The sequence below is a fragment of the Agelaius phoeniceus genome, chromosome 4, assembly GCF_051311805.1.
Source record: "Agelaius phoeniceus isolate bAgePho1 chromosome 4, bAgePho1.hap1, whole genome shotgun sequence".
Classification (NCBI taxonomy): domain Eukaryota; kingdom Metazoa; phylum Chordata; class Aves; order Passeriformes; family Icteridae; genus Agelaius; species Agelaius phoeniceus.
The window spans coordinates 62758741-62780303 of record NC_135268.1 but is presented as its reverse complement, the minus strand read 5'-3'; the positions used below and the strand labels follow the sequence as shown (position 1 = coordinate 62780303).

At 36.8% G+C, this 21563-nt stretch overlaps 1 protein-coding gene across 8 annotated transcripts in view; it reads right to left on the bottom strand.

Moving 5' to 3' along the window:
- KIAA0232 (KIAA0232 ortholog) overlaps positions 1–21563 on the bottom strand; it is a 64496-nt gene that overhangs the window by 19058 nt on the left and 23875 nt on the right. For 7 of the 8 annotated variants that reach the window (XM_054633897.2, XM_054633901.2, XM_077177739.1 and 4 more), the window contains 2 exons: positions 13650–13787; positions 688–754 (listed from right to left, as the gene is read on the bottom strand). In XM_054633897.2, the coding sequence (XP_054489872.1) occupies positions 688–754; positions 13650–13787 (205 nt within the window). Of the gene's footprint in view, positions 1–687; positions 755–13649; positions 13788–21563 lie in introns of those variants that run through there. The other variant, XM_077177742.1, reaches the window with a different exon arrangement.

The following is a 21563-nucleotide window of genomic DNA, read 5'->3' as shown; positions in this document are numbered from 1 at the left end:
AATGGAAACAGCTAAAACCATGCTTTAAGCAGGAAAATGTTTCTTTTATTTACAGCTACTTATACTACATAATAAGCATATTAATTTTACTCTAACTGTCCAAGGCTGCTGCTGTGTGCCTGAGTAAACATTTATGTGTGATGAATTTTCACTAGAGACAATACAACTTTACATTATGCTCCCTCTCCCCTAAGCTTGACATCATAAAGCACCCATTCTCATTCCCCTACAGCCCAGAAATTTTAAGTAGTGGTGCTTATTTGGATGCTTTTCACACAAATAGTTTCCACATAATTATTTTGAGGCAAACCTGCTCTTTGCAAGTATCAATACACAAAAGGAACAGAATCAAGCCTACCTTATTATCATTACTTTTGGTAGAGAGGGGAGATGCTGAATTTGGAATATTTACTAAAAAAGCAGGCACAGCTGGATATGAATAGTTATAGCTTTTAATGAAGAAAGCTCCATTTGTGACTAGCTATTTCTTAGTAAATAAAGCATACCAATACAAAATTGCTTAAATTATTTGAATGAAATTATTCAAATGTATTTTAAAATTGCATGGCCTGTACTAAAAGCTACTGAAAAACAGCCTACTCCCCCACACCCACCCCGTCCCAGAATGTTGCAGAGCTGATACATACAATACATGGCCTCAGAAGTTTAAACATTTTTTTTCCTCACCTTGCTTACTCTGAAGGTCTTTCAGTTTGGAGCAAAGCTCCTCCACTAACGTTTCAATCCCAGAGCTCTGCACGACAACAAAACCACGTGGGAAAAAAAGAAAAGAAAAACAGAAAACATAACTTACTAAAAAGAATTTTAATGTCATAGAAATATACCAATACAGTAAACATATCTCGGCAGACATACTGTTCTTTTTGCACAGTAACTACATATGAAAAAATCAACAAATATTATTCCTAGTATTAATCCAATCCTATAAATACATTAGTTAGAGGTCAAAATGATTCCATGGAACATGAAGATACATTCACACAGAGGTTTCAAACTACAGGTCACATTGTTGCACCATTGGATATCCAAAGCTTTGCAAACACAGCATGTCACATTTACTGCATGGTATGGCTGCAGATTTAGCCAGGAGTCTCAGCACAGAAGTTCAATGACCCGCTGATCACCAAGATTCATTTCAAAAAGCTAGGCCTGATCCTTCTGGCTGCATAATTTATACCTGTGGGAATGGGACTGTTAAAAGGATACAGAAAATCAGGCATGAAGGTGGAAAGGAGAACAGGAGGAAGGCGTACCCACATATGTGGCAGAGAGGGAGAGGAAATGCTTCCACAGCATCTGTATGCAAAACCCTCCCATAGTCTTGCCAATTTAAAATGACTAGGTATTTTTTTCTTTTTAAACATTGTGTTATTAACAATACAGGACAGAAGAGGGAAAAATAAACATCTTCTTCATATTCCTATAAGTCTCTATTTTTCCTCCTTTATTCCTCTACATAACAAACATACACACAAAATAGTCCAATATATTACCCACAGAGGAAAACCCCATGTCATTCCAATGGAATAAAATTTGAATTCCAGTCAGTGAAATACTAAAAAGCAACCTAGAGCCTGAAATGACCCTTCCTGTTGGAGGGAAAACTAGGTGAGGTGGGTACTGTGTGGGTATTTGGATTGTCATTATTCAATGCTCAGGAATTGTGCTCAAAGATTGCACTTCACACTTTCCATAACAGCAAACAGAGCTGGAATCACAGCTAAACACAGCAAACTGGAACTAGTGAAGAAGATCCCAGAGGTCCCCTGTATGTCATCCTACAGCTGGGAGTGGTAATGAGGGAAGACCATGCAGCTTATTGTATCCTGTGCACAGTTTCCTCAATATCAACTCCATTGTTGGAAGCCTAGTTCCAATTATACTTGGAGAAATTTACACAAACCCCCAAGAAAATTATCTCATCTTCTGAATTTAACATGGTCTTATTGTGCATATAGTTATGGGACATGTTTTCTCTCCAAAGGCAACACCGATCAAATATCAAGTTACAGAAATGCACAGAAAAGAGTTTGCCTTGCTTTGTCACCCTGGTGGTATAAAGATTTCATTTTTTCAAGATCTAAGAGTTTCTCATCTCTCCTGATTGCTGTCCAGAAATTGCTGAGAAATGTGAATATATGTTGCTAAAGCACAAGCAAGTACTATGAAAAAGAGAATATCATTTATTCAGTCAGACTAGCTTGTTTAATTCACTGTCAGAAAAACACACTTGAAAAATCATACACTGAAGCAATGATTTATATGCTAACTCTAAACTTTAATTATTTGCAGCCAAGTGAGAAAGAAAGCAATGTTCTATTCCTAATTGTATTGCTGCACTGAAGTGCTAAATATAAACCTTTATACCGCATACTTAACTGAGAATGACTTAGCAATATCAAACTTCAGAAGGCATCTTCTATATCAGTAAATTTACCAGTATAAATTTAATCATTCAGCAAGAACCAAGCAGGACAGTAATATGGACAAAGCTATGTAGTTGTAATAATTTGTCACTTTATGCCCTTACCACTCTTGACTCCCCCCTCCTCCCTCAAAAAGGTCAACAGAGGAGGAGCTGGCCTTGGTTTTCCTGAGCTCCCCAAACTGTCTAATCGAACAGACACCTGTAGCAAACACTCCAAGGAATACAGATTCACCTCCTTAACTTAATATAACATCATGCTAAAAAAATGCCCCAAACCAGCAACAATATTCTTACCATTACACCGAAGAAGCGAAAACTTTTGGAATCAAACGTTTCATTTCCTCCTGGACCATGAAACTAATACTGGAGTCAGCTGACGCGCCGCCCGCTGTCCTGCCCGGCGCTGAAGGAGACAGCGCTCGCTTGAAAAAAACGGGGGTGGGACCCACTGAGCACAACGCCAGGACTCCAGAGACCCCCTGCTCAACTTGCCACTGGAACAAATGCCTTAATGGAACAAATGCCACGGCAGCTATTTCATATATGGCACTGGTGTTCTCAGAATAGGAGATTTAGTTACTTTTTTTCTTGTTTACCTTAATGCGTTGTAGCTGTTACAACCCCATGGCCTGAAAGTAACACGTTCCAGGCACTGGCTTGGTTCAATAGGACACAGCTAGCTAACAAAGCTAGGTGATCTGCTTGAATTACTTTGTTTATGTTCAAATTCAAAGACAGTCTCCAGTACAAATACTGGAGCACCTTATAAACATTTTGAAATATGGAAGTTTTAGTGCCCAATTATGATTGCTTTTTTAATTCCATCATGAAAGGCTTAAATCTCAAAATTGTCTGGCCCAGATTTCTACCAACCTATTTCTCTCATTCAAATTACAAAGGACAGTGCATAATTTTTAATTCATATTTTTCATTTTGCATAACAATATTTCCAGCACACCAAACACATTTTATTCTCTTCTACTGTTTTTAAGATATTTCTCTTTCCTTCCTCTACTTTAATATACATCCAGTTTCACCAAAAGTTTTCTTTTTGGCTTTTTATCAGCTGGCTGCAGCAAGGGAAGGATTACATAAAGGATAGGTGTTATGTTACTGGCATAGGAGTGATGGTGCTAACAGATAAATTAAGCTTCTGAACTCACCCAGCATGAATAAGAACAGTCAATCTGACTGCTGGAGTTACAAGACTCCAATAACCACTGTCTTCCTTACTGACCACCAAGACCCTATTCAGAGCCTAATTAATGCAGTTCTGTATAATGAAGAATAAGACCAATTAAAAAAAAAAAAAAGAGCAAAGCTCACACACATTTTTATACATATTTGTAAATATGTTTGGTACTTCTGACTTCTTTTTGAGGTTGGATTTTTTTTTCCCTAAACACGCAAGCACATACATATATATAATGTCAAATATTAAATCAAAGACCTTTTGAACACACTCTACTTTGGAAGTAGAGCAGTCAGAGAAGACAAGTGGTAACTCATTAGCCTCAAGCAGTCCAATTGCTTTTGTATGTACATTCACACCTCTGTATAGCTGCAGAAAATATTCCCAGATGATATTAAATCTGTAAGTGTAGTTACTTCTTAATGTAGTTGTTATAAATTTAAAATATTCAGTTATATCATGAACCATGGAGAAATCCAAACTGAAATTCACTAAAAACTGTTGCCTATGTTAACAGTGGGCACTGGCTTCTTTGTGTTCACAGTTTTGAATAAGAAGCTGTGAAACATTAGCTCCTCTCATATGCTTGACAAACCACTTGAATTCTTAACTGATATTCACCTCTGCTAGCAGGTTACTTCTGAATATTGCAAACAAGCACAGCACAGTCACCATCCAGAAAACATAAGAAGTTTTTCCTGCATTTGATCACAAACAGCACCACTATTATTTCACATAGCTATACTACGGAACTGAGAAGGGGATTGTTCAACAAAATTTTTCATTTTCACTGAGCTTTCTCCTCTTCCCATCACCCAGTAATATCATCTGGTTATGGGTTTCATATTTCCAACAAAAAAATGCCATGCAAACATATACTTTTTCCTGCAGCTCTGCACATATGCAATAGCCAAGCCTTCTGGACAAAACAAAGGAAAACAAACTTCTGATAGCCAGTAGTTAAAAGGAGATTTTCCACATCTGACAGATCATGAATATAGACATAGTAACTGAAAAATTCCATCAGATTATACTACTCAAAGGGAAGTGCTGTTTTAGGGAGATGCTGTTTGGCTTTAGGTTTTTTGGCATGTTCAAGTTTTTTGCCTCTAGTCTAACATAAGTTAAAAGCTTCCTCCAGAAGCTTTGAACTGTGCAGTGCAAATATTTACTAAATATGGTTTGTTACTTCAGTCCTGTAAAGTGTGGGGAAAGGTCCTTGCCCCTCTTCCATCTTTTTGAAAAGCAAAAGCATTACAATTCCTTTTACTTGAACAATGAAAATAATCACTCATTTGCTATTAGGCTTTTGAGAGCTTTCTAGCTTACACTTTCAAAACAAATCCTCATTTTCTTTTCCCAAACATACAGAATTTGTTTAGGTTGGAAAGTACCTCTGGAGATCATCTAGTCCAAACCCTTGCTGAAAGAGGATAACCTAGAGAACACTGACACTCCTTTCACAAAATACAAGTTCAAGCAATCTAGAAATTAGAGTAAATCAATATATTCATACTTTCAAATCATTGATTTAACAGGCTATAGGCTCTCCAGAGAAGATGGCACTGTGACTGAACCAGGGCCATTTTCTTGGCACGTCTCCTGTCACCAAGTGAAGGATTAAACAGCTTTCCTATATGAATCAGCTGTTAAGCCACGTGAACTGAGTAAGGCACAAAATGTGATTCACTGCAACCACACATCTATTTCTATATTTTGTAGGATGATGAGAGAAAGTTAGAAGTCTAGGTTTTCATTTTTTAACATTCTGACACAGTATAATTCATCTGATTACAAATACTCTCAAAAGAGGCGCTCAAGACAGACTGAAAAAAAGACTAAAAAAAATCTTGGCTCAAGATCAGCACTATATGAATGAATAAATGAATAAATAAATCAATCCATTAAAACAGTAGCTTCTCTGGGGTGTTCAACCCAGGTGGAGTTCAAAGGAATAAAAAAAGGTTCCAGCTTGCATTATGGAATTTTTTCCATCATAATAAGGTGGATGACACTAGGAAACATTCAAGAGTATGTACAACCTTTTTGACCCTTTAGAAGTAAGAACACAATTAAATCTTTATCTGCTCACTTGAATACATAATGATTTACAACAAAGATATTGGACCAGTCAGAAAAACAGATTCTATTTATTAACGTCTCTTTTTGGGGCTCATGAATACTTGATCCAAAGTAATCTTCAATCAATGTGTGACCTCAGAATATCAATTTCCAAGCAAACTGACTTAATATCACAAAAATCCAAGCTATTTTAAGAAATAAGAGAGCAATAAATCTCCAACAAGGAAATAAAAATACTTCCCTACAGATCTCTTAATTGTGTCTTTGGTATGAAAACAACATTAGGGGAGGTAAATTACATATCTAGCACATTGCTAGGATCAGGCTCAGATTTCAGAGCTATGATTCACCACTTCACACAACACCTTCTAAGAGAGAGAGAGATAATAAATAGCACATGTTATTTACTAATTCTAGATAAAAGAGATCATCTGCCAGCTCAAATTAACTTCAAATGAACATGCTATCCCTAAATGTAGGTTACTAGAGCAGCTAATCTGACTTCTGTTATTTAAAACTTAATTCTTTTAGATCCCTCCCATAGCAGGCTACACTGAAATAGAAGTTATCCCCCCAAGAAAGGATAATTCCTCACTAGAAGCTATTCTTTCTGATTATTATTCATCACATATAAACAAACATGCTGACTTCAAAGCCACAACAGACTTGCTACCCTTGTAAGCAGTGCTGCTGAGATTTCACTTAATCACAGTACTTCAGCTTGCCCATGCTAAAACGCTCTTATCTGTATCATCAATGAAATGGGAGAAACTCGTAAAGTGTGTTCCCACCAATTATGCAAAGGCTCTTTTCTGCATCAAGTGAATTGCAGAAAGGACACTTGAATTTTCCCCAGGTGCTCTGCCAAATTTGTTCAAGTTTGCTTGTGTGTATGATAAGAATTCATAATGGACCCCCAACTCAAATTTTTGGTGAAAATGATTGTTCTGCATTAAGGAAAATGATAATCTAATAACACTGTTCTGTGAGAGAACACAGGGCATTATTCAGGAGAGCTCTGTAACCAACTCCTCTGGCATTTTCCTGGCCACTCCTTTGTGCCTGAAAGACTGTGCTGCTCCTCCCTCCAAGAAATGCATATGCCAGCTTTGCTTCTGTCCCAGGCTTAGCAGAGAGCTGTGTGAGGACAGATCTGCCTTGCCCCAGTTTGTTCCCATTTTCATACAAGGTGAAGCACATACAAGGTGAAGTAATTTTTAATCACACTGAACACACACTTTCAGCCTCCAAGACAGTAATCTGTACTATTGGAAATAATGCTTATGAAGCCACTTTTGTGTAGACTAAGCTCCCACAAGGAATTTCTCCAGTTCAATATGTATCTTTTCTATATTGAGAAAATGCATACAAAAATTGGAATAATTATAAGTTTTGTCAACTTCAATTAATGTTACTATTACTGACAGGGAAGAGGCTTCAGTAACAAGACAAATCGGATATGTAGTACTTTGAATATCTATTTAATGCCATAGTCACAGAGCAAAAGAAATTGATTTATTGTAATTAATCTATTCTGTGATGGTTACCTTGGCAAGACAAATTACTTTCATTTTCTATATGGTATCTAAAGTTATTTCTAAAATTCTTTTCTAAATAACGCTGCCTGTTCTGGGAACTGCTAGTATATCCCTTTCAATAAGGGCAACTGGACACAACTCAAAGGAAAGATAATATTCATTGACTTTGTGAAGGAAGTGCTTTGGTATTTTCCAGTAAAAGACTCTGAACAATCAGACACACAGAAATGCTAACTACTGAGCTAGTCAGCATACATGCTTCGAGAACCATCAAGGCTCTTTTGGAATCTTAACTTCAGTTTTTTGCTTTAATAAATTCAAATTTTCAACATGCACTTCACTTTTCTGATTTGTTAAGATGGCTTTTACACAACTTGATTCATTCCTGTGATGTCCCATATCTTTACATTACCACTCTCATTCATGTCACTTCTAGTTATACAACAATGTGTAATTTAAATCACTGAAGAAACCACCTGATGTTTATAACCTGATTCCCTGGTATCCCAGTGTAGTAGTCTGTGTGTATTATCTAACTAATATTGGCTTACATTAAAGAAGCAGGGAACAGCAGGAATAAATCAGTGATTAAAATTAATTTTAAATCATCTAGTTAAGGTGCCATTCTACTTAAGAGGAAAAGAAAGACTGTTCCCTTGCTACAAATTCCAGAAGTCCATTTTTCTCAGTTCTTTATCACTACTGCAAAGCGTAAGGCAGATTATGCAACAGTGACCTAGGCCAAATGTCACACAGATACCATAATCTCTGGAGGCAGCAATAGCTGGCCAAAGTAACCCATCAATAAAAAACATGCTCAGATGTGCAATCATAACCAATTTATTCATTTGGCCTGGACTAGTAGATTATTTCTTCAAAGAAGATTCATGTGCAGAACTGCAATAACTGTATGCATGCCCCACCTCTGCAAATGCTGAAGGCCAGGTTGGATGGGGCTCCAAGCAAACTGGTCTAGTGGGAGGTGTCCCTGCCCATGGCAGGAGGTTGGAATGAGATGATCTTTAAGGTTCCTTCCAAACCAAACCATTCTAGAATTCTATGATGCTATGAAAGTTTGACAGTTCTGCGCTTCAAGTAAGAAAGATGACAAACACTAAGAAAATTTCAACAAAAATCTTATTTTAGACACATTTCAACTCTGTGCTGAAAGCAAGGCACATTTGAGAATAAAATTATAATTTTAAATTTTTAACAGAAGTGTTCAATAGAGCCACACTTGTTCCTCTACGTGGCCCCATATGATAACACAAGTATCAGAAGAGTTATATTCCCCCCTCATGACTCAAAGTAAGCAAAGCCAATGCTCTGTACTGTTAGCATGCCACACCTGAGTAATTTAAAATAAATTACTGTTATAAAGTTTCACCAATTATGTTTCTCTGTTATCTCCAAGCAGTAATTTCTTAGAACAGTGGGATGGAAGGCACTGTGTGTTCTTGTCAAATATATTAGAGTAGTTCTCTTTCACAATTCATCACGGAATCCATCAACCAAGACTAGCTCTTGCTTTAACACGTTGTACACTGTTTCATGTTAGCAGATTTTGAGAGCTTGGTTAGTTCAGAATGGACCACATTGTCTGAACCCTATTATGGCAGGCCTTGGGACACCAGCAGCACTGGACACTAGGATTGTCTCGGGATGTGCTGTGGACCAGCTTAGGTAAAGTGGCCCCCTACATTGGGAGAAGGAGAGTCTTGGAGCACTGGTTTCATCCGTGCAGAAAGTAAGATCACAGGAATTGTCTCCTTTTCTCATTCTTAAAAAGTGCTCCCACATTTCAGCAGAAGGACACAGCAACTGGTTGAACTGAAACTCTGGCACCATCTTGGGGTGCAGCTTCTTTGGTGACTGAACTGCAACAACACAGCTGGAGACCTGCTTGCTCTATTGAACAATGCCAATTTTAGCAGAAATTAGCCAGGTACGAGCTAATTAAGCTTGGATTTGTGACCAATGGACAGGCACATAAGCAATTTCAATATTATTACTAGGATATATACTTATTGAAAAGTCTCACATGCATCAGTCTCCATAACTAACCTCTAATTCCAACCTTGCTCCCAGTATCCACCTTGTAAAAAGTAACACACGTGAATTTCTAAACTCTTATTTATTTAATAAATTTCTGAGTCTCAAAGATACTGCCTTCTGTCTTTTTACAATAACAAGACAAGCAATGACAAGTTTCATTATTCAAATACAAAATAATGTACTTTCAGAACTAGGAGGTTTAAAAAAAATGAACCTCCACTTGCACCTGAACAAACTGATCACGTTTCTACAAATAACAACAATAAAACTAATCACCAAGCTATTTAATGTTGACAGATCAGCTGGTTTTACTTAAAATTTGAGGCAGTAATTTCAGGATAATATTTCTTATTTTCATCAAAGAACTTTTGTATAAATATTCCCCAGTCCCAAACATTAGGAATTTTTATCCAATGTTTCATTAGAATGGATATCCATCCCTACTTGAGCAGTTAATTGCAAAACAACCTTCAAAAATTTCTTCCATACTTTAGCAGGACAAAAATTAGGACAAAAATCTCTACTCAAGGTCAATATTAACAAGCTTTTTAAAATTTGAGCAATTCTTCAGCATGTCTTTAAACTGCTATTTATTCAAGTGTTTCAGAAAAAATAAACTTTAGAACTACAGTAAGAATAGCAATTGATTGCTGCATTAAAGTACTTGTCTTAAAAGTCTTTCCCACCATCATTCTGTCTCCATTTTCTGGAGAGTTGCAATGTACTTACATTTCCTCTGCTCCTGACTGCATCAAGAGCATCTGCAGCCAAAGACTCATTTATACAAATATAGACAATTTGAGACACCAAAATGCTTGTCACACAAAAAATACTGTCCTCAGAATGTACACCCATTAACAATTTGCATTCTCACATATACCAGATGGTGCCTGTCAGAACCAGGCCTCCCCCCACAAACACACTTGGTCCACAACAGGCTCTGCCATGGCAAAGACACAGAGAGGCAGAACAGCTTCTCTGACTCTTCATTCTCCACAATGTAGGAAATGTTTTAGAAATAAACAAAAAATTTGGGCTTCTTCAAGTCAGATCTTTGTTTTCAGCACTGTGAAATTAAAACTAGAACCTTGGATTTCTGTCTCAGATTAGTGTTTTACAGAATTACTCTTTTTAACACAAGAGGAAGAACAGAAGTCAAGCAAAACTAAGCTACCAAATGAAGCACCTAAGTATGAATGTAAAATATAAACTAAGTAAAAATGTATAAATGAAGTACCCTAAGAATGAATACTGTGGAAATGAAAACCCACAAGAGGTTATTTCAAAATACTTGTTTCAACCACTAAATGGAAGTCTGACAAAAAAAGTACTTACTGCTATCAAGCCAATTTTCATATAATCTATTTTATCACTTCCTCTCTCCATCAAGCACCTTCTTGAAGTGATCACTCAATTTTAAGGCTTTTGGTTACTGGTAGGGGAGGAGGCAGACTGTCTGCCGTTTCTTAACATGTTATTGGTTTAAATAGTTAAATGCAAAAATCAAAATTACATTAACCATATCTCTGTAATTTCCTATGAGAGTTACAAAAGTTACTACTGACCCTCATTACCTTTTCATCCTCTGCACACTTTTCTCTCTAAAATGACCAGGCTGCAAAATCCTAAAGTCTTCACTGAATTGTCACCCTACTTTGGCTCTTTTGTGTGTGTTTGTTTGTGTGTGCCTATACCCATGTGTGCATACATACATACATACTCTGTCTACAGACACACACAGAGTAAACACTACAATCACTTAAATACAATTTTATTTAAATATATTCAAGTTGAAATCCACTAAGACTTTTTCCCAATTATTCCCATTAAAGGAACTCAAACTTGCTTGTTTTACTCCAATACTAAGGTTGAAAGAAGAGCAAGTGTTCCATATCCATGTGAGCAGACTGGCATTTCTGCATCTGCCTACTTTGAAAAAGGGATCACAGAAGGTAAGCAAAACTATAAACAAGCTCCATAACTGCCCATGTGGACTATTTATCAGGCCACTTGCAAAAAGAGAACATCCTAATGAACACCTCTACCTCATCTGACAACAAAAAAATCACAGGTAAACATTTCTCAGACGATTCAGAAAACTGTTTTAAAAAATTCAAGTGGCCCTGGAAAAAAAGTATTTATACGTATCTCAATACTTTTCATAAATATTCCTTACACACAACTGATCTACCATTTCAACTACAGTTCACAGAATATTTTTATCTTTTTGTAGAGAAAAAAACCATGAACATTGTATGGAGCAGCTTGAATGCCTCAGCAGAAATATTATTTTAACATTATCTTTCACAGTCCAAAATCTATTCATTATTCCCATCAGACCAGCACACAAACTTAAATACAAAAACACAACATCAGAAACGTGTTTCAAAAATCAGAAATAAAAGATATCTTACAAGTTACTTTAAAATATTACTAGCATTTAAGTAGGATCACCCCTCCCTTTAATTCTGGGGGAAAAATTGAAAGTCTGCATTTCTTTCATGCAATGCTTGTGTTAAATTACCTACAAAGCAGCTTTAAGTAAAAACTTTAAAAGGGTTTAAAGGTTCGATTTTGTGTTTGAATATACATAATAAAAATTATGACCTGCAATTTCATTAATGACAAAAAATGTGCAAGCTTAATTGTCTGAGCAGGCAACAGAAGTCAAAATAGCTCTGAAATAACTCAAGTCTACAGGCTGCAGATTATAGGTTAATGCTGAACACTAACAAGGTGACAGAGGTCAAAGGTGAAGTTATTTTTCAACCTTTCAGATCTCATGTATTTTTATTCTTTCAAAACTGTAGTTGAATAGTTTCTTCCCTTCCCTGTTAAAGATTATTAATAAATTCACCTCCTTTCTTTTGCTCTGCAACTAAATTTCTCTATATAACATAATTTAGTTTTAAGTGATGATTCTTGATTTTCAACTATGCAGAGATGAATCAAGAGTGTAATTTCTGAAGTTAAGAATCAATCATCAGTATTCCTGCAGTGTCTGTATGAGACCTACATTTTATTGTTCATAAAATGAGTATACAAAGACAAACATATCCTCAAGAAAGACATTACTTCTTGCAATTATTTCTCTGTATTTGCTTCATATTCAAATTAACTTCTATGGTAGTTGGAGTGCTGACCTCAATATTCTGTAACTTTGAGAGCAGAGCAAATTACCAACAAAACTGTACTTTGCATCACTTTGTTAGGATAATAAGTAATGGGAAAATGGGAGGTCAGAAATCTCCCCATTAGTCAATTAGCAATTTAGTAACTGAACAAATACTCAAGTAGCTTCACAGTGAGCCAGAATGTGATGGTAATGCTGCTGAAGGTGGTGGGAATAACCACCACATCTTCCCCACTTCCTTGATTACTTTGCTACAGCCTTGCTGGCACGAGTGCCTGTGCCACAAATCTGACCTCTCTGGGTTAACATTTCCTCTGTCCCAACCAGGTTAATCTCAGGAAACTGATTCACTTTCCCAAACCAGTTGTGCACATAGCCACCCCAAATGCTTGTGCAAGCACAAGCTATGACTAGGAAGGTGTGGAGAGCAGTAACACAACTAGGCTGCAGAGGTGGGGTGGTTTCTTCTTACAGCACTGACAGATCAGAGTATATATAGTTCTGTAAACTAAAAACAGTTTCTCATTTTTGCTGTCTGAAAAATCTCCCTGGAGAGCTTCCTTTGACTTGTGCTACAGATCATTCTTTCTTTTTAAACATTGCCTTCGACTGCTTCTCCCTTTGTCCACTTGTCTGCTCAACTACACAGTATCTGCTGCCTTTGCTATCTCCCTTCAACCTGCTGCCTTCACTTCTCCTCACCTGCTCTAGTCAGAGCACTTCCACTCCACTTCCACTCAATCACGTAACCTGGAAAGTGAACATGTGCTACTATACATGGCTTTTTATTCAGGAATTCTGGATTGCACATGTTGCATGCACAGAACAAGATGGCTTCTGCCCACATGTTCCAGTCCTTTCTATCCACACACAACACAAAGTCAACTTAGAATTTTTAGAATTACTTTTATGCAAAGATTTGTGGTAATTTCAACTCAAACTGGTGCCCCTGACAAGAATAGGGAAGGGTTTACAGAAAGGAAAGCATGACACCACATAGTACAGAACCTCTTGTGAAATCATTCTAACATACACTGATATCATGATTTACTAAATAAAAATAAACAATTCTTGAAGAGCTCTTGGCAAACTAGTACTTTAAGAAGCCACAAATTAAAATATAAGCATCACAAGCAAAATACATCTTAGCACAAAGAAGGACATAAAGCCTTAAGAATCTATTAAATAGTTCAAACTTACTTCATCAGAAGCAGAGCGAAGACACTGGACAGCAGCCTGTTTTTTCATTTCCTCTAGTGTTAGATCAGAGCACTTTTTCTTACTCTTTCCCCATTTCTTGTAAGCTCCCTTTTCCCAGCCCAGGAAGATGTCATTCTCCTAGAATCAAATAAAGAAATTACATTATTTAAATACATTAGTATCTCAGTACTATAGCAGAAGAGGACTACAAATAACATACTGAGCAAAATGAAACCAACCCCGTTCTATCTGCTAGAAACTACTTTTTGCCAAATTAAAGATTAGTTTGATTACATAAAACTTGCACTTACTATTCAGAAAAGCACATGCATCTTTCACAGGACATGAAGGCAACTCACACTTCACTGTAACATTTTCCAATTTTTGCAAAGAATATCCACAAAGGCAATATTATGGCCAACTTATGGTTGACTGTATTACTGTAATTTACACAAAATATGTTAGTTTCACTGATCTCTGAAATAATAAGAATGAGAAGCAAGTAGTTCAGAGAGTTAAGATCAAACTTAAGAGAAAGTTAAACAAGCCAGAAGAAGAAAATGTGGTGTTAGATCCTGAAGCCTTCAACTCAGTGTTAAAATGAACATGATTACAGCTAGAGACAGCAGTAGCTATCATAAAATAAACCTGAACTATTTCAGAAGAAAATTCAAGTAATTGAGAAGTGAGGGTGAGTAGGTGGGGTTGGCTTCCCACACATGTAAGAAAGATGAAGAACAAAAACATCAGAGTAGAATGCTATTGTATTACATGCAATCATCTGAAGATACAGCATCCCTTTGCAATCCCTTCTATATGGCTTTTCAGAATTTACAAAATTTATTACCAGACTTGCTTGTTCTTCACTGTCTGTTCACATACACATACATGATTTGCCATATTCATCTCATGAAATAAGCATTTTGGCTGTCAGTGAGATAGTCTTTAACATCTTAAAATGTATGCTTGTCTAAAAACATCTTCTCCAGAGAGATCCACAAACATCTGATACTTTTCAGCCTACCTGTATCAATCTTTTCAATGTATCTGTTACTGCTTCCAAAGAAAACCAGGCTAAGGCCTACCCTCATTTAGAAGAATTCCTAATTCCCCATGGTTTTAAAACAAAGTAAAACAAGCTGTCAGTGCAAATAATTGCTCCTGTGCAAAGAACAAGAGGGGAAAAAAATAGGAGCCAAGAGAGACCAATCATCTTCAGAAACAGCCACCAAAGGGCTGCCATTTGTGACTTCATGAGAAGGAGCAGAGCAATTTGCTGGATTTACTGCTTAAAGTCTTATTTGAGCACCAAAACTGGAGAACTGCATTTAGTGCTGAAAGAGCAAAAAGCTACCAATCACTCTGATTTTCCTAGCACTTGTGCAAGGTACCAGTAATTCACTTAAAACCAAAAATTTGAACAGGCTACTGCACTGTTATTAGAAGGAATAACAAAAGAAATAATAGAAAAGAATTTTAAAAAATCAGAGAATAGGTTTAAAAGACTGTGTATATCTACAATTCATTTTTAAAAAATAAATTTTTAAGTCTTTTCCAAAATTGCAGTGTATATATTTCTTTATACAACGAGGCTGTAGAGCACTCTAACTCTTCCCAATATTCATGGGAAAGAAAACAAACTGATGAGAATCACCAGCTCCCAAAATCCCTCCAGCTCATTCACATGGGCACAGCTGCAAATAAGTAAATAGAGACCCATTGTGGGTGAAGATCCAGGTACACCAGCAAATTTGCACTGGGTTAACTTAATTTATTCTGATTTTACGTGGGAAGTTCACAAAGACAACATCTGCAGTAGGAAAACATTCCCAAAATGCTATGTATTACTGCTTTTCTCTATGCTAACAAAGGTTTGCTTTGTACTGATAGATCATAGCTTTACCAACTATCTGTCAGCAGAGGAGCAAGAACCTTCATGCTCACAGAAATTTATAAAGCATTTCATTCAGTCCTTCACACATGTAATTTCAAAAATATCTGACACTTGTCTACAAACTTTGACAGTTTTCAACTTTTAAAAACTGAAAAACCTCTTTTAAGAGATATGCAGTTTTTTTAATGGGGGAAGGGAAGCTAAATGGAATTCTCACTTGGGCCCCCACCCCACAGCTGTGGTATCATGGTCTCATCCCTCCTTCCAGAGTGAGTGAGTTGTTTGTGCACTCTGGGAACAACGTGGCTTGTCCTTCAGGATGCAGCAATTGAGGACATAGCTCTGACAGAATTCTTGTTTTCCTTCTACCTCTTTATACGATACACTTACAAAAAAAATTTCGGAGACATGGTTTTCAGTCACACCTGGCTGCCAAGTTTAAAACTTGGGTTTGGATTTTTTTTCCAGGACAAACTTGTAAGTTTTATAGCCTCAGATTTTACAAAACTAGCAAACACCATGGATTAGAGCTATTCCATGAAAAACTTTGCAGTTTAAAATCTTCATCTAAACTACAGCATTTATCAGCACCATATATGTATTGGATATAGGCTACCTTACTGAGGATCTTGCACCTTCTGTACACAAATCAAACACCACACCCATAAAACCCTACAGAACAGTGAAGAAAAAAAAAAACTTAGGCATAATTCTTGTGTATCAGAACCATTCTGGATCAAAGACAAAAAGGTTTAACAAAGCCCAACATTACAGTAAAATGCCTGAGAAACAAGGAAATGTAATACACCCTAGAGAGTGAGTTTGTAGAACAGTGAGACACAAACAGAGTGATCCTCTTCTTTTATGATGACTAAATTGTCAAAAAAAAAAAAAAAGACAGACAACCAAGTAGTTCTAATGGTTTAAATTATTTAAATTTAATGGTTTAAATTAGTTAAATAAGTCTCTTAATTTTTTTCCTCTCTTTTGCTCCCTGTCTTCAGCAGTCAGGAGCCCATCAGTAGGTTTACTCCTTAGACTGAAAAGTATCAAGTCCATAACGAACAGGAAAAAAAGCAGCTCAGCAAAACATTCTGTATGCATGAAGACAGGTAAACTACTTCCTTCACATGGAAAGAATAACCAAGGACTTCTGATTTCTTCACCTACTAGATGCCTTCATTTACCATGTTTCCTAAGAGAACTAGAGATTATAACGTAATGCTCGTTTTAATGCAAGAGCTCTACACTGGTCACTGAACTTTTCACAAAAGTAATGCCACTCTGAACTTACAGATTTTAAAAGTGTGCATACACACAGAAGAAAAACCAAAATTTTGCTTACAGACTTCAAATATTTAAACCAGACTACCATTTCAAGAGGTGACCATCCAATATTAAAGAGGTGTCAACAGAAAGCCAATGCCCTCTGGATACTGAAAAAACCCCAAGTTCTTATATCTAAACTGTTATTCAAACATCTGCTCTTCAGAATCCTACTATCTTCTACTTATTACATAACTAGATAATTTCATTAGAGATTTTCAATCATGAAGACACTGAAAGTGCAGTTTCCTGACAAGAATAACTTAATAACTATAAATATGGCTAAAGAAACATTGATGAAGTATCTGTATTCTTCACACTAGTGGTGCCTCAAGAAAGCCAGTATTTTGAGTGCTTTATCTCAATTTTAAATTGAGATACAGGCACAAATTTTAAAAAGATTTTGAAATGGGTTGTTCTATTCAAATATGCAAAAGCAGCAATTCCACCACTTCCCTCTAAACTATCAAGAAATTGGAGAAGAAAAAAAAAAGGAAGTTTGATAGTGATTCTCCTTTCATTTGCTGTAAAAAGAAATATCTACTATCCATAAGAAAATAAATGTGACACCTTGCAATACGACTGAAATAAAAACATTATGAAGCTCATATTCCACATAAATGGCAACATTAGAAAGGGAAACATAACCTGTTTTTACAAAGGGAAAAAAAAGGAAGCCTTGGGGAACTACAGACCAGTCAGTGTCACTTCTGTGCCTGGCAAGATCGTGGCACAGATCCTCCTGGAATCTGTACTAGAGCATATGGAAAATAAGGAGGTGACTGGTGACAGCCAACATGGCTTCACTGGGGACAGATCATGCCTGACAAATTTCATGGCTTTCTATGACAGGATAACAGCTTTGGTGGGTAAGGGAAGAGTAAATGATGTCAACTACCTGGACCTGTGCAAAGCTTGTGACACTGTCCTTGCCTCTGAAAGACATGGATTTGACAGATGGAGCACTCAGTGGATAAGGAATTGTTTGGATGGTCACACTCAGAGCTGTGGTCAATGGCTTGATGTTCAAATGAAGGCCAGTGCCAAGTGTGTCTCTGGGTCTGTATTGGTACTGATGCTGTTTAACACCTTTGTCAGTGACAGGGACAGTGGGATCAACTGCTCCCTCATCAAGTTTGTCAATCACACCAAGTCATAAGTTTTCTCCATGGCAAAAAAATATTGCTAAACACAGAATAGAGAGGACTGGGAAACGTTCTTTAATGTTAGATAATAACTCCAAATCCAGGTATTATCATGGAAGGAATTCATCTTAGACTCATAGTGAAAAACCAGGGAACCACCTCACCACTACAGTCACCTCTTTCCCAGTTGTCCCAACCAGAACAGTCCCAACAGGCCCTGCAGAGCCTGACTGTAACAGAACTGCTGATAATGTAGCAGATCACAACATGCACTGCTATGACCTCAGGGTATTGGGAATGAGGGCAGGCAGGAAAGAATTCTCCTTATCAAAACTAATCAATCCAAGTATAAAATCCTGTAACCTTAGTTTCTGTCAATTATAAACTCTTGCTTATAATCCTACCAGTTTGAAAGGGCAGTCTATGTGATGTTCACTCATTAGAAGTTACTTCTAGGCTAAAACTAAGGAGAAGAAATTTGTCACACCCACTCCAAAGAATGAGAGAACATGCAAATGCTGCATCTGTTAAAATCTTATATTTGTTGAGCAGACTGCCTTTAGACTTTTCCCATTAAAGTGAAAGCAGGAAAGAAGAAAATTTAGCAAGGCTGTAGCTAGAGCTATAAAGGCATCATTTTACTTAAAAGTCTGACTTACACTGCAGAAAAGAAAGCCAGGAACTCAACAGAAAACTGTCACTACAGAGTCAAGGTGTCTGAAAGGGGCATGTTATGACTGGAGAAGTTATTTCATAACATTTATGGTTGCTTTCTTGGCTTTAGAGATAAAGTTGTGTGTCAAGCATCATAGACCACTGTAATAATCTGATTTCAGAGAATATAGGCAGCACATGTCTATGCTTGGAGAAATGTGGCAAGTGTACTGTCATGCAATGACATATGCCCAAAGAAAACAAAGGAAGTATCTCAATTATACCCAGAAATCCAAACAGTACAATTGTATCAGCACAGAGATGGCTGCAAAGAAATCCTGACTGTTAGCAGGACTCACCAACCTGGCCCTTGGCCTTCCATCTCTGCTTTGTATTATGTACATCTTTGTGAGAATACATTAACAGCCACAGCTTGATGAAAAAGGAACGAGCAGCTCAACATGATCACTCACACCAATAAAAACTCAGCCAAGTGTGGAAATAAAGTTTCTCAGATAAGCACAGTCCTTCACAATGAATGCTTTTCTTCTGCACTAACACATGAGTGAAGCTGACTGTCCTGGAACCTGTACAGTTTGCACAAGCCTACAGCTGAGCTCCAACCCCTGCCACCACAATTCCCACCCCTAAAACAGAATAGAGAATACAAACTCACAGTCCATGATACTCCAAACCTGTCCCGTATCTAACAGTCACTGGACGGAGAAATACAGAACAGATCAGTTACTGCACAATTAACAAGACAAATGCCAACTAAAAATCAAATAAGTTTCCTGACCCACATGCTTTTACAGTAAAGACACTTCAGCCATCTTCCATTGCTCGAGTGAAGAAGAATCCATATCCACCCAATTTTTCTCAAAAAACTAATATTATACACAAAAAATTACTTCCCAAAATTTGAATTACATAGCTCTCAGCTATAATATCCCCTTTCTAGAAAGGGATAGAGGGCAGGACCACAGCTAAGTTTTCCTCTATAAACTTTAAAACTTAGTTATCTGAGCTTTTAGAAAGTGGTTTAACTTTTGTATTAATAAGCTTTATGGGCATATTGATTTCAAGATATAGTACCATTTTCTAAATATGATTAATTGGTCCTTTCTTCAGTTTACATGTTTATGTATGGGAAGAAGAAGGGGGTTATTCCCATTGCTGTAAACATATATATTTGAGTAATCTAAGGATTTCAAATTAGTCATATAAAAAAGTACAGCTAAAAGTCTTGGCCTCACAGCTCCCCCTCCTACCTACTCTGTTCTTCATACACTGATTCCCACAATTTGAAATTTATATACTTAGTTGGGGTACTGACTAAAAAATTATGGTCAGAAAATTTTAAAAATTATTCCTACAGGACTGCTTAATAAGTAGTATAAGCTGTTAAGTATAAGCTTAAGCTTATACAGCTTAATAAGCAGTAACACAAATACAAACTAAACAGAAAATGCTTTGCATTCAAGAAATTTATTTCCACATGTTGCTGGTGAACTTTGAAATTTACTGACACTTGTGTACAGTAGTCACACAGCATTTCCCTACTGTAGCTGAACCCACTCTGCATATTTAATGCCTTATCAAAAAATGTGTTTGAGTGACCCAAAAGCATTTCTTAGGGATGATAAAAGAATAGGTGCAATTATACTAGAAGCAGCATTGTTATTTTTGTGAAATAGGCATACCAGACAGAATAACATTTAACACATGGTTAGTGGAGTGCACAGGACCAAATCTTCATTCCTCCTCCTCTCTTTAGGTTATGGATGAGACATACAAACACACAACACATACAAAACCCCACATCCTCTTTCACCCAAAATGTACATGGGAAAAACTAGTATCTATTACTAGAATATAAATCCAGACACCAGGTCCCTCTACTGGGTTAATATGGGATGGCAGGAAAACTAACAGCATCTTCCACTAGATCTGGGAACCTAGCAAGTGCATCCCAAGTTCAGTCTCCGAAGTGTCCTGTGTCCTCAGCACATGCAAGCCAAACACAGACTAAAGCTGGCAATGATACCCCCATCCCAGGGCAGAGGGATAGGCCAAAATCATTTATGGACTTAAAACCACAAGGTCAAACCCTCAAATATACCACATATGGGCTGAGGCGTCCCTTCCATGGCTCTCTTTTTCTTTTAAAAGAGAACTACATTTTGGACTTTAAATATGTAAGTGACAATGATCAAAAAGCAAGAATAAAAACTGACCAGAGTCAGGAGAAGTGTAACTATCATTCTGAAGACTTTTTATGCCTCCATATAAAAGATTACCTGAATGGAACTACTTCAAATCAGTCTACAAATAATTAGTCTTCCTGCAAAAAAAGCCTCTCTGTTAAAAATTGAAAAATCAAAAGAAAAAATCTCAACCTGGTCACAAAAGTACATAGTTTGCAGTGCAATAGCCAATTAATTCTGAGAGTTAGGAAACTATTCTCTTAAAAAAAAAAAAAAAGGATTTTTACTTTTGAGGTTCAGAAAAAAACTGTTAACTTCCAAAAATGAGTTGGAAGAAGTAGATCAAAAGCAACAGAAGACACTTGATTTGGAAAGTATGCATAACAAATGCATTTTGATCTTCCTGCTGCACAACCAAAGGTTTACAAACAAAGCCTTTATCTCACAGAGTGTCTAGCTGTTGGGGTTAGGTTTTGGGGTTTTTTTAAATAAAGGCTCTGTAAGGGAGAACAGTACACAGGAACAAATCTATAGCTCTAAACCATAAATTCGGTATATTCAAAATCAGTTAGACTTACAATTAGTATGTGAAAGATGCAACACAGAACACTGATTTTAATACTGTATAAAGAATGATCAATGAAATAATGTTTCACACAAAGCATATTTTAAGGCAATGCCTTCTTCT